The following is a 14,371-nucleotide window of genomic DNA, read 5'->3' as shown; positions in this document are numbered from 1 at the left end:
CTACCTTGGAGGCAGCCCATAATGCTATGGTTGTAAGAAACCTGGGGCTCCCGTTTCCCAAGAGGGCCAGACATAGTTCTTCTAGGGCTACAGTTGTTTGCTTCACTCAATGTATTCTCTGTAAGAAATTTCACTGGGAAAGCACCGGAAGACACAGGCATAAAACTTTAAGATGTGTGAGCAGTTATTTTGAGGATAATGTGTCTTGAGGACTCGACGCCCAGGCAGATTTAAAAATAAGCAGGTTTCCAACATGTAAGGATGGGCCAATCTCTGAGGTTATTGAGTAAAAAGTCAACACTGTAAAGTCAATTACACTATTGACAGATACTTTTACAAGGAGATTTCACATCATAATTATATGCAAAGGAACCCAGCAAATACGAGCTGTGTAATGATCAGCTAATAAAAGTAACACTTCATCTATGTCAATAATGGTTTCAGAGTTAAGACAAACAAACATAGCCTTTGCCACTCAGTGGAGGGAAAAAAAATCTCTGAAAGACAAATATTTTCACTTAAGGAGAAGTCGTTTAGACTCATACAGAAGACCTGTCACATGAAGCAGAGGAGAAAATCGGTCTTTAGTGGGTGCTAATGACTCCCTGGCCCTCCCTCCAGCCGCAGCTGAACTGACAGGGACAGTGACCCTCAACCCGTGTAAACATCTGCACCCCCCAGGCACCCTCGGTCACCGCCACGTGGTCTGGCAGAGGACATCTGCTGTTGTTTTCTGTTAGACTGTTTTCCTTTTAACCTCAGCCGAATCTGCTTCTACTGACACAGGCCAAACTAAAAAGAAATTTAAATTACAATGAATGTGAAAGAGCAAAACAAGATTTTCTCCCCAAACACCACTTCTTCTTTTTTTTTTTTTTAAAGGATAGTTAGTTTATTGACTTTTTTTTAAAGAAAGGGAGAGGGAGAGAAACATCGATGTGAGACCGTGACACAGACCAGCTGCCTCTTGCATGCCCCCCTACTGGGGATCGAGCCCCAGCTCAGGAAAGGGCCCTGGACCGAGAATGGAACCAGAAACCTCCTGGTGCACTGGATGACCCCCAACCAACTGAAACACATTGCCTAGGCTCCCCCAAACCCTTCTTAATGAGTTTTACACAGACACTGATTCTGCAAATACCTAATTAGCTACGGGTATGTTCATTTTTTCTAGAAGCATCTCGGCGCCTACTACTTGCCAGGCACTGAGGATATAAAGAGGGCAAAGGTACTAACAGCAAGGGTCCTTGCCTTACAGAGCCTGCAACACATCTCCGCCCGATTTCTCTTAAAACTGAGGTGGGAGGTGTGGAATATGGATGGTGTGCTGGGAACGCACTGTGGTTTTCTTCAGCTGGTGATCTCCACGCCAATGGTACCTTGTCTAGCTTCTGCAAACCGGCTGGATATTTCACTGAAGCGATTCTGCTCCAAACCCCTATGGCCTCAGGAAGGTCACTCTTAGATGATGTGTGCTTTGGGAGTGGGCAGGCTTTGAGCAAGTTGTACCATTAGGAAGTTACTGTCACTCAGACCCAAAGCCACCCTTCCACAGTGTTTCCTGCAAAGGGGCTGGCGCTGGACTGTGCCAGCCACATTTCTGCTGCGCCACCTGATCCATATTAGGCTTGGACAACAGGGGGTGCCACAGAGACACTGGGAAGGGGTGGAGGAAGAAGGGACATGCCCTTCCTGTGTGTTTCCTGTTCCTCTATCACCCTCGCAATGCCTCTTCATCTCTGCAGCAACAACTCGCTCCTGTAGCAGCTGCTGAATCCACTTTGTGGTTCTTCCAACACTGGGAGAACCAATTTCTTCATATTCCCTTAGAGCAGGGGTGGGGAAAGTCTGGCCTGTGGGCTGTAAACAGTCACTTGGTCTGGCCCTGCCAAGGCAACCGCAGGCGGGACTCGAAATTCAATGAATCTAGAAGCTTTTCTCATGGCTCATTTTTAAGTTGATAATTTTGTCTGGCCCGCGAATGATGTTATAAATATCAAAATGGCCCTTGGCAGAAAAAAGGTTCCCCACTCCTGACTCAGAGGCTAGTTCCATCCCGTCAAGTGGCCCCCACAGAACACACGATGCCCCCCCCCCCCCCCAAGGCAGGCTCTGCCCAGCAGGGCCCCCCTTACCTCACGGTGGCCGTCATCCCGATGGGAGTGATTGGCAGTGGCCGGACTCCAGGAAACAGCCCCCGGCTCAGAACCCGCGCCCCGTTCTGGATCACTCCTGGAGGAACTGGAAAGGCAAGAAGACACCGCGCGTGAATTCAACTGTGAAGATTTCATTCCGAGCCAGACATTGTGGAGGGAGAGAGAGAAAAATTGCAGAGAGAGAGAGAGAGTCAAAGGCAGAGAGAAGCAGAGGCAAAGAAACACACACACACACACACACACACACACACGCACGCACGCACGCGCGAGACAGAGACCCACAAAGATGCCAAGAGAGCGAGACGGACAGAGGAAGGCACCGCCCCTCGAGAAAGAGTCGGCCAGCCAGGTCAGGCCAGCAGCTACGACAAGTTACTGACGCCTCGTTAAAAGAAGGCGAGTTTCAGAGAGTGGGCTTCCAACGTGATTTTCTTCCATTTACTGAAAAGAGGCTTCCACCTCCACGGGGACCCTAACAACATCTCGGGAACTCTGACACAAGGGAACGAGTCTCCAGTCATGGTCGGAGGGTGGGGACACCTTGCTATCTGTCCTCAATCTGGCAAGCGAAAAGACAGCCGAGTAGCAGCACAGCTGATTTTACAAGCTCCGTGGCGCCTCAGTGCTCACAACACAGCTCACGCTCCCACTGTCCCCGCTGCCCGACAGGCCCCTGCTTGGCGCTGTCCTTGGGAACAAAGGGTTGACAGCCAGGCTCTCCGGCCTCAGAGCTGCCCGGGGCCCACTCTGGAGGCCCCACCTGCTCCTTCCTGAGGCTCCATTGGGTCCTCTCACCATCCCACCTCTAACCAACCTAACCCACCCTAAGCCAACCTTCTCGCCAGTGGCCATCTGATCCTGTCCATTTTCCACACACACTCACAGTGGCTTCACTCCCACCCGATTCTGTCCGAGTGTGAGTGTAACAGGGCAACCACAGGAAACTCCTGATACCTGACTTGTTTTGACCGACCAACAGCAGTCTCATCTGGTCCAAGCTAATGTCCTTATGGCACCTACCAGCACTCCTCCAAGTGTCTACGGGGCAGGCGTTCATGGAGTGAGATCACTGGCACACCTGGATTTAATGTTAGTTCCTTCTGTGCGACAGTGTCCACGAGGACCCCTTCTGCTGTTGGCACCCTAAGAGGCCTCAGAGCTCTGGCTGTGCTCCTGCAGCCCCTGGCACAGTCTCATACAGAGGCAAGGTGAATAAATTGTGCTTTCTAAAGACCATGCCAAAAAAAAGAAAAATCTAGAAAAGCATACATCCCAAAATGGAAACCGCTCTGGATATTCAGATTTTAAAGCCAGTATTATTTATGTAGAACAAATACTTTTTACAAAACACGTACATACTTTTTACTCATGTAAATTTTAGATCTCTAAGAGCATATTTACATAAATATTTCAAACCCTTAGCCATGTAGGGTGAATGTCCACTCTTGGACATGGGGTAACTTTACAGGCTGATTCCTTGGGCATTCTGGAGCTCTTGGTAGTATCTTTGCCATTTGTCTTATAGGTTTGCATAAGGCTCTTGTTACTGGGTTTTACAAAAGGTGGGACGAGATAAAATTAAAACGAGTGCTGTTTCTTACCATATTTAATGGTGAGAGCAGGCTTAATTAGATCAAGAACTCCTACCTGTCTCTTCCTATTAGCCTGATTTCAGATAATAGATCATCTAAGGCAGGAGACTCACCAAGTATCTTCCAAGCATCAAACCTGTTGTAATGCAATACTGTAGCTAATTACCAGACTTGACTTAGTTGATTTCTCCATAAGGAGTGTCTAAAATTTGTATTACCTGATTTATATGATCTTTTTTCAAGACTTCTGATAAAGCTACAAGGGTGGTGTGGTATTGGCGTAAGTATAGACATAGAGATCAATGGAACAAACCAGAATCCAGAACTAGACCCACACACATGTGGTCAGCTGGTTTTTGACAGAAGCATCAAGACAGCGCCATGGGGGAAAGGAGAATTGGAACAACTGAACAGCCTTCTGGGGGAAAAAAAATGAACCTTGATACTAACCTCATACCACATATGAGAGTTAATTAGAAATGGATCATAAACCTAAATGTAAGAACTAACATCATACTTCAGGAGGAAAATATAAGAGAAAAATACCAAGAATTCTCAAGGGAAGACATGCAAAACCAGAGCTCTGGGGTTTGTCAAAAGGAGCTCCAGTGTGAATGTGTCTGAAGGACAGGCTTTCTGTTTGTCTGTTTTGGGGACTGAGGGAAAGGGTTTTTCAGTTATTCTGCTGTATGGTACTCTCATCAAAGTGGTCAGATAACCACAGTCGGTCTAATTCTGAGAATACTGCCCAATATATCAGTCACTAGGGACCTCATCAGGAGCAGCACGCGAGTCTGGTAGAACAGGCCACCTGATAAATAAATATTTAAAACCGACACCACAGTTATAATTCTTGCCAGTAAAAATTATTACAGTCCCATATACAGAGCATATCAATTAGTGGATTAAATCTTTTACAAGTACCTGCACTATGTACTAGGTGAAGGGAACACAGGGTCACCACCATTAAGAGGGACGGAAAGAGAATTAGAAGTAATGAAAACATACTAAGGTAAGTGCTGGGGCAGGGAGCCTGTAGGCATGAAGGGTGGAGATACCTAATCCAAAGTAAGGGGTATCTGGGAAGACTACCTGTAGGCAGAGGAACGACACATAGAAGGCCTGGAAGTGATAAAAAGCACACTGTGCACAAGAACTAAAAAGTAATTTTGCTAAAGCATCCAGTTCTAGCAGGAATGAGATACACTTGGGAATTTATCCCACAGACCCTGTGAAAACCATTACAGTGTTCCGAGGAGGAATGTGGTCTTATGCACAGTGGCTGAGAACCAGACCCTGGTGTCAGACAACCTGGGTATCCACCCCATCTCTGTCGCTTACCGCCTGTGTTGCCTGAAAGGCCTACTTAAGATGGGGCTCAAAACTGGTATTTATCTCACAGCGTATGTGGAGATTTCACTGAGTTAATAAAGCACTATTATTTAGAAAATTATATGTTAGTTATCTGTATCATTGTCATCACCAACAGAATCAACATCCACAGAGCGATCCTGAGGCAGCCCATGCTCTCTCCATTTCAGGTGAGCTGAAAAGCCCTTTAAGAATGAAATGAGCCCTGGTCGATGGCTCAGCTGGTTGGAGCTGTCCCATACACCAAAAGGTGGTGGGTTCGATTCCTGGTCAGGGAACATACCTAGGTCTTGGGTTCGATCCCCAGTTGGGAGGCATACTGGAGGCAACTTGATCTATGTTTCTCTCTCTTCTCAAATCAATAAAAACATATCCTTGGGTAAAGATGAAAACAAACAAAAACAAAAAACTCCCCACAAAATGAGAGTAAAGCCAAGGACTTGGTCGTCTTCTTGATCATAGAGTTGCCGAAAGAGCACCAACTGCTCTTAGGTGGCCCTAGTCCCCTGTCCATATCCTGTCAGTCACCCTGGGACAGGGAGACAGTAGAGGGGAGTCGCGGAGCACATGTTCTTGGGGACTGTGGCATATCCATTGAATCATTTGCCAGTCAAAGGAGACAAGCAGCCCCAAGGACAGTGCCCTGTGCCCAAAGTCCTCTGCCTGAGTGCCTAGAACCTTTCAGCATCAGGGGACACCCAACAGGAAGGGAAACTGAGGAAGCCAGCCTACTGGAGACCAGGTGCTTCTGAGGCTCCTTGTCTCATTTCTGCCTTGTGGAAGAAGGATCCCACAGTTGTCAGGAGGACATTCGGGGCAACATGGCTTCCCGTCCAGTCTTGCCCCACCACCAGCTCTGTGGCTTTGGGCAAGTGCCTTAACTTTTCTGAGCACCCCATTTCCTCATCTGTAATTTATACATAAACATGCCTCCCAGGACTGTTCTGAGGATTAACTAAGACAAAGTACATAAATGGCTTAGCTCAGACGCTGGCCCATCCTGTAAGCTCATCGCCACCACCATGCTCAGCCTCCCACCGTCCCATCTCACCTCTCTAACGCCCTCTTATTAATTACCTAAGGCACAGGGCCTAATGGGGTCAGGGCACTGGGAAATCCTTCCAGTGTCTTGTGCTGTTTGTAGTTATCCTAACTCTGCATTCATCCATAAAAATATCCTCCTGATTAATGAACAGGATTCATTTCACAGAGAATCTCAGGGCCAGAGCTACCCACCAGCATTAACAGGCTTTCCCTGAGCTATTTCCTGAGCCTCCCAAGGCTCTGGCATGGAAGCCAGGCTCTTCTTCTGAATCCTGGAGCTTGTTCTAAATGAGCTGCAACTGATGCCTCTGCCAACCCCGGCTCTGCTCGGTCCTCATTACCGGTGGTGCTCTCACGGCGGGATGGCGGATGTGCTCACTGGCTGCCAGAGACCAGCTGTGATGCAGAACTGTTCCCCCACCTTTTCTCCATTCTGTCCCCACCCCAGGTGTGTCAGGAACACAGCTTCTGAAGACGGATCACAGGGGTCTAAAGGTGTGAGGAAGGCGTCCTGAGGTCCACGTTTGATTCTGGGGCCCTAAAGGAGCACGAGGTCCATTCCTCAGCCCTATCTCCGCGAGCACGTCTATCTTTCCGTTCCTTTTACTCTGTATTTCCCCTTAAAGTCTATCACCCAAAGTACTAGATGATGCCTAGGTTATAGCTAAAGAAGAAATGCAGTAAGAAACTGGACACTTGAAACGGACGTCTAGCTTGGGTTTGCGACTCACTGGAACCGGCACAGGCTCTAGCACCATCCCTCTCGTGACATCACTGAGCGTTTACAGGCGAGAAGACACACACCTGAGACGCTCAACTTGCTGGAACCAGGCGCCCAAGACATCAGCACCGGGGCCAATCAATCAACCACTTTCTCTTAAGTTAACAGACTGACTCTAAACTTCCTTATTTTTAACCAGCAAGAAAGCAACACGCACACACAAAGGCGCTTCAGATCAAGCAGCCCGGCTGTGACCTGAATGTGATCATCTTGAGGACCTAAAAAAAGTCTATGGCACAAGACACACTTCCCTCCACACTGCCCCCTGCAACTTCCCCATCCCAGCCCCCCCCCCCCCCCCCCCAGTGCTTAGCTTCCTTGGTTTTCACAGCTTCTAAAATTAACCTCCGGGCCCCTACTCTGCCTTTGGAGGGCAGCCCTGGCCAAGCTACCCGAGGCCATAAGCTGAGCAGCCAGGTGATGACAACCCTCCCTCTTCCGAAAGCGGCCTCTCCACCTGCTTACTTGGAGGGATGCTGGGGAAGCGCCTGCATTGGGGGGGGGGGGGGGGGGGGGGGGGTGCTGGCTTCCTGGTTGTCCCTCTTCCCGATGTCTGGTGTGGCCGATACCTTCCCCGGTTCCGGGCGGCTGTGTTTATTATCCCGAATTCCTCTCTGGGAACATTCCAGCCAGGGATTATATAAGCCTTTGAAGATGAGTAATGGTGATCTGACTTCTCCTGGCTTCAGAACAGCCCCCAACTGGGGTTAAAGATGATTCACGGGGCTTGTCAAAGGGGGGGCCAAGCCGGTGCTTAGCGGACTCTAGAAGCTGAAATGAGTCCACACGACCACTTGGGGTGGGGGCGGGGGGAAGGCAGATGGACCTGACTAGAAGCACGACCCAAAGGGGAAGAGATGACGATGCAGCAATGCCCTGCCCTGATTTTCCTGAAGGAGCGTCCCATCGCGCACGGGAGACACCGCGGCACTCCTCGCAGAATGCGCCCCGGGCCGCGGACCCGCAAGGTCTGAAAAAGATGCCGCTGCCACGGGCGCTGGGCGGGGCGCTGGGCGGGAAACTCAGGAGCCTGAGGCCTTCCTGGGCGCACACCGCTGTCAGTGCCGCATCCGGCCGCGCCGAGGCCGAGGCCCACGGGGCGGCGCTCCCCGAAGGGCACGGGGCTTGGCTGGCTGCGGTTCTCAGCAGCCTCCTGAGTCACTTCCTTTGTCTGACCCCTCAGCTCAGACCCCAGACGGTGGCCGGTCCGCCAGCCCCGAGCTGGCTGGCTTTGTAGATGCCGAGCAAGGGCAGGACGAGAGGGAGAGATGGAGCGGCTGCTGTCTGGTGACCCGACGTGCAGTGGCTATGACGGGCAGTGAGAAAGGAAAAGCCACTCGAGCCACCCGGGCCAGCCCCTTACAGCTGGGAGCAGCAGCGGCAGAGACCAGGCTGGTGGCCCGTTCAAACAGCAGCATCCGACAGCCTCGGCGGCGAAAACAAGGCAACAGCGGCCGGGCCGCAGCTGCCAGGGGGAGCGCGCAGGCCGGCGCTGTGCAGACGGGCCCACCCTCCCCAACGTGGGCAGCGGCAGGGCCCGAGGCTGGGGGATGCACGCACACACCCCCCACGGGGCAGGCGGCCCACACTCCGCGGCGGGCGGGGTGGCTGCTGCCTTTGAAGCGTCTTGCCAAGGACTGGAGGGATCCCCTTTCTAGGCCTTGGGCACAGCTGGCGGGCAGGGGATGGAGGCGTCATCATTATATGTCTCTGAAGCTTCTCCCTCGGGGAGGCAAGGTCCCCCAGCGTAAGGGACATTATGCCGCGTAACCCGAACATGAGGGGAGGAAAGGAAGAGGGAAGCAGAGAGGAGCTGAGAGCAGAGCGTGGGGACACAGGCACCCGTGACTGTCGTCGGGAGGCTGGCAGCAGCCGGCTGGCTTCCCGAGTGCGCGGGCAGACACTCAATGCTCCAGTCTCTGGGGGCTTCACAGCCTGCTGACTCTGCTCTACCTTGACCTCTAGGGGACTTTACTGGGCCTTGGGGCCAGAGGGAAAGGTGAATATACAGGTGGTGTCCCCGCCCTCTCCCCAGTCTTTAAATTTACTTCTCTGCTGCTCCTTCCATGACTTCTGTGGGCATCCTGGCTCCTTCCTTCCAGGACCCGGGAGCCCCATCTTGCTGTGAGGCCCTCCTGAAGGCTGCACTGGGACTTTCACGGTGGTAAGAGCGAGGTAGGAAAGCCTTCTAAAAATGAGTCTACACCTTCAACACATGGACATTGAGCATGTGTAACAGTTTGAGTGTTACAGTTAGGGAGAGAGGGGGAGTTCATTTAGTCATAAGAACATTAAAAGCCATTAACTTGTCAACTAGTCAAAGAAAACCTTTCTCCTGTTCTATCTGTGGTCAAGAATCCAATAATATGGACTTTATGGAAGCTGCTGAGGATCCATTAATGGCCAACCCCCTTGCCTTTCCCTCTTAACTCCATTATTCCAGTTCATCAAAAGTATTCTTTTAAACTGATGATTACTGTGTACAATGGCCGGATGCTAAGGAAGGTACCGGAATCTTACACGGCTCTGATGAAATCAGTATGTGCCCCCTGATGAATTCTGGGACTTGATTTTAGAAATCATTTCAGACTGTAACTTGATTGCAATATGGTTTGTACTCTTCCTGCAATGTCACCTGAGAACGGAGGTGTCTGATTTTTAAAAATGTTCTTCTGTAACTTCACATGTCATTTAAAAACCACACTACAGGTTAACTGCTAGTTACAGGACTTTGCCAGTTACTGAGCAGTGGTGTTTGCTTCTCAGAGGTATGGGCAGCCTGACATTTCCGCTGCTAATAATCTGAGTTTAGCAAAGAGAGACTGAGAATTCCATTCCTTTGGGAGCAGGTAAGGGCAGCCCCTGGTGGAAGGACAAGTCCCTCCTGAGAATGCCTGGCTATATGTCTCAAGTCTTTTTAAAAAAAAGGAAGTAAGAAAGGATGGAGTCAAACTTCCTAAAGCTGTTGGAAGGCGGAGGCAAGTGCAGGGCTAGGAAGGCAGGCCTGGAACTCCAGGTCTATTAACAAAAGACAGCCTGCAGTGAGTCTGAGGCTGGATGCTTTTCTGTGGGAAGCATTACTGACTTCAAAAGTGGGGGACTCCCCTTGCTCAGGAGGCCCTGCACGAGAGCTGGAGCACTGAAAGAGATGAGGGCCTGGCCATAAGAACGAGCCGGGTGGGCACCAGTCCCTGGTGTCCCGGTGGGGCCTGCGCTTCATGTCGTCACCTCCACGCCTGCGTGTTTCCTCAACAGGAGGCTGCAGTGGAGCAGTGTCCTGCCTACAAGCTGAGTAGACCTGGCGGACGACCTGGCTGTCCGTCCGCTCGACAGGGTTCTGGCTGGGGGTGGAACATGGGCAGAGTAATCTCAAGTCAGGAGGAAGAGGGACAGATATTTCCATTTAAGGTCATTTTTCATCACTTGGTAAGAAAGATCTTTCTAAAACCATGGTAGTCCAGCTCCAGACATGGGGAAAAAAACATTAGGGGGTGGATAGAAAAGAAGTTCGAAAACGGAAAAGAGTTGTCTCAAGCTTGACATAGCTTGACATAGCTCAACGGCAAACAGAAGGTGAAGACAGGAGCTCTGCTTAGCTAAATCAGCCCTGCCCTCCTCTCTAGGGCAGCCTGGGAGGCTGGTGGGGATGACCCTGGGGCACCGTGGGGGCCCATTTCAAGGCTAGTCCAAGCTCTTGCACAACACCCACCTTCACCAGACTACCTCTCCTCTCCATCTATACAATGGTAGCCTGCTATTAACAAGATCCCAAAAGGGAAAGAAATTTCTAAAAATGGGCACTGCTCAGCTCCAGGACTGCTAAGCTGGCCCCATGTAGCATCTTCTAACAGAAACTACAAACTCACAGGAGCAATTCCTGCAGGAGCAGAGGAGGTCTCTTCACTGGGACTCATTACAGGGTCTGTGTCCCTTCCTCTAAGTCTTAAGCCTTGAAATGATATTAGAACTTCATCATCTTGGAAGCACACCTAAGCATTCACTCATACATATGCATGACCGCACGTTTATATGCATATGCATGTAATCACACACCCAGGTAGCTTTAGAGTGATTCTACAAGGGAGGTTCTACTTGAGCATTAGTTCTTCCTATGGCCTGGTATATAAATGAGAAGGTTAAGTTCACAAACTAGGGCGCTGAAGGCTATAGAAATATCTACTCACAACCTGCTTGTATCTCAGGGGGAGTATTCAAAAGCATCATGGCACTGGCAGCATCAATGTCAGGATCTGGAAAAATCAACCAATAAATAACATTATTTACAACGGGGCTGGTGTGTGTGTGTGGTTTTTTTCCCCCTGCACGTTAGTTTATGAATGCAACAGAGAAAAAAAAAAATCCAGAAACTCGAGCTACCCCCAAGGTGACTTTCTGCCCACTTGGATTTGAGAGGGAGAAAGGTATTCTATAATGAGATTTAAAGGGCAGGTTCATATGTTTTTAAAACAAAGCATGGTCTCTTCTCATTTCGAGAGTTTCCTAATTTGCACTGTATGTTCCTGATACCTCGCTGATCTGTGCACCCCCACAGCTTGTTCCCCTGGGGTGCAGGCGTAGGAGAGCGGGGTGACAATAGCAAGTTCAGCCACAGGACTCTTTCATGAACTGGGGAAGCTCAGGGCACCAAGCAGAGAAAGCATTAAATACACCCGCATCTAGTGAGACACAAACAAGACGTCTGGTCATTTCCATTTGTCAGCACAATGTAGATTGTAGTTTAGGAGACTGTGTGTGCGCAGCAGTGCTGGAGGTGGTGAAGGCATTAAAAAAACACACACTTAAAACATATATTAAAAATTACACTTATGATGTCGAGGGCACAATGTTTGCTCCCACATCTATTATTGCTTTTCTAATATGGGACCAAAAAAAACCAACCAAAAACACCAAACCACTCATCACTTCGTTGCTGTAATTCTTAATAGGTTTCTGAATCCTTACTGATCCACTGGTCGACAGATGGCAGGTTATACAGAGACAGAGAAAAATATTATCCTTTTATAACTAAATTCATTTTCCTCTGAGAAACAGCAGCACTGCTGCTATGGAAATGAAAGTTACCATGGCAACAGTAAACAACCCCCAAGAATGGTCACTGAATAGGCTGAAAAGAACATCTGCCCCAGCCCAGCGTCCCAGCTGCCCTGGGGCGAAATTCGCTAATAGTGCGTGATGCCGCGTGACAGAAGCTGCCGCCTGTGCCCTGTCCAAATAAATGAAGTGTGCAACAGAAGCCGACATCAAAACGCCTGTCCTCGCAGATCACTACCCCTGCGTCCCGTCCGCCAAAGCCGACGACTAACGGTGGGGGCGGGGGGATTGCACTTGTCACTTTTTGTACAAATTACACACCAAAAAATTCAATTTACTACTAATGGCTCCATGGCACTTTATTTTGGGTATTACGCTAGAAAATGACTTTTCTTACTGTTTAAAAAGTACACTTTTCATATTTTAGACGCGCAGTTTAATTCCAAGGGAGTAATGGGACACAAGTGATTAATAATATAGACGACGCTGGTCCCAGAAGACAGCGTCTCAAAAAAAATCCAAACAAAACAACTAAAGGAGCTTTCCTCTGCAAGCCCTCTTCTATTTTGCCTGCTGGAGGCCCGTTACTTACACTCCACAACGGAGGGAAAGTTTATTTCAGTAGGTACACTGCATGAGAAATAGGTAAATTAACTTGTTGGGCAACTCCTGGGGTGAAATTCCTAAAACAGTCCTTGCTCCCCACTGATATTAAAATATATATTAGTTGAAGGATGAACTGAAAAACTTAACAATTCCATTCACTGCTCCAGGGTTCCTGTTGCCCCTGCCCTCTCCATTTCCCATGTTGCCAAGACGCAGAATTTGTAGTTTTGGGGTATTGCGGGCACCTCGCAAGCCTCGGGGAGCAAGCAACTCCCAGGAGGTGCCATGAGGGCTGACACCTTCCCCTTTCTACGCCCTCTTTTTGGAAAGGGCCCTATCCTATCTCAGGGCAGAGAAAATGCAGCTTTTTTTTTCCAGCAAGTAAGGCTCTTTGACGCCTTTGAGAATACAAGTGCCAGCAACCCATGGCCAGGCCCTACGGTCCCCGCCTCCCCAGGTGACTCTTACCCGGAGTCTTCCTGAACCACCAGCAGGTTCGATGGGGGTGGAACAAGAGGAAATACAGGTAAGAACTAAGGAGTCTTATCCTATTTATTTTGCCAGAAAATTAAAGAAAGTACTGGTATATTCTTCAAAAACACATTGGACCTTAGGAGGAAAGTGTAAAAGGCATAATGAAATAAATGAGAAGGAAGAGAAACAGACCTTAAATGAAAATATGAGAAACTCTCACGTGAAATTCCTAGAACCTAAGGGGCAGCTTGAGGAGTACTAGACCCACATAACATCTACTCACGACCCCACCCAAGCCAAATGAACACATGAGCTAAGCAAAAATGATGCCTTAGGACAAGTCCCCCAATCCTTCCTTCCATCCAAATCTGCCACAGCTTTGGCCTCCACAGACAAAAATCCTGACCCTACCTCGGCACTCCTGCTGGTCTCCAGGCATTTGGGGGTAGGTGCGACGCCCAGTCTTCTCATGAGCTCACTCATAATCCATTCCTACAGCTCCACCCTCCACTCTGAATGGGTTCGTTTCTGGGGGCAGCATAAGCTTGAATACAAAACCCTATGGGCAGAATGGAATGGAGGGCAAGGCAAGGATGCCTGCTCCTTCCACCCCAATATCTTGGCAGGCAGATTGGCAAACATGAGAACTGCAACTGGTCTGAGAAAACATACTTATTGTGTTCACACAAGTGTGCACACGTGCCACAGCCCTCCCCCAGGGATACAGTGAGTGCCATTCTTGGCACATAGCTTGCTGAGTTGACAAATTTTACCCCAGTGCTACCACAACCAGAATCAAGATACAGAGCACAACAAAGATACAGATTTTCATCACCCTGAAGTTCCCTTGAGCCACTTTGCAGCCATCCCTGCCCTCGTGCTGGTACCAGTGGCTCAGGCCTTGTTACTGCTATTATTGAGTGGTATCCCACTGTACGGATTTGCTACAATTTGTTTATCCATCCACCTGTAGATGGACATCTGTATTGCTTCTAGTTTTGGATTTTTATTAAAAATCTGCTATGAACTTTTGTACCAATTGTTCATGAACACACATTTTCATTTCCCTTGCATAAGTGCTGGTGAGTGAATGTTTAACTTTCTAGGGCAGTGATTTTCAACTGGTGTGTCACAGAATTTTTAAAACAGGCAATACCTGACTATTTAGTCAGGGCCACTGACCTCTTTCCCCTAGATTGTCAAATAAAAAAATGATAACAGCTAACACGACAGAAACCATCTGGTGTGAATGCCCTGTCTTGAACCATAAATAAAAAGGTCCTATAATAGAGTTG

The 14,371-nt window shown here is 49.1% G+C and overlaps 1 protein-coding gene across 7 annotated transcripts in view; it reads right to left on the bottom strand.

Annotated features, from left to right (window-relative positions):
* The window catches only part of FOXN3 (forkhead box N3), a 322,978-nt gene that overhangs the window by 17,627 nt on the left and 290,980 nt on the right, over positions 1-14,371 (bottom strand). For 5 of the 7 annotated variants that reach the window (XM_016210097.2, XM_016210095.2, XM_016210096.2 and 2 more), the window contains 2 exons: positions 11,129-11,194; positions 2,136-2,241 (listed from right to left, as the gene is read on the bottom strand). In XM_016210097.2, coding sequence (XP_016065583.1) covers positions 2,136-2,241; positions 11,129-11,194 — 172 coding nt within the window. The remainder of the gene's footprint in view (positions 1-2,135; positions 2,242-11,128; positions 11,195-14,371) is intronic. The other 2 variants (XM_016210100.2, XM_016210101.2) reach the window with 2 other exon arrangements.

Source organism: Miniopterus natalensis, chromosome 1, assembly GCF_054644295.1.
Source record: "Miniopterus natalensis isolate mMinNat1 chromosome 1, mMinNat1.hap1, whole genome shotgun sequence".
NCBI lineage: Eukaryota > Metazoa > Chordata > Mammalia > Chiroptera > Miniopteridae > Miniopterus > Miniopterus natalensis.
The sequence above is the reverse complement of the archived record's forward strand: the minus strand, read 5'-3'. Positions and strand labels throughout refer to the sequence as shown.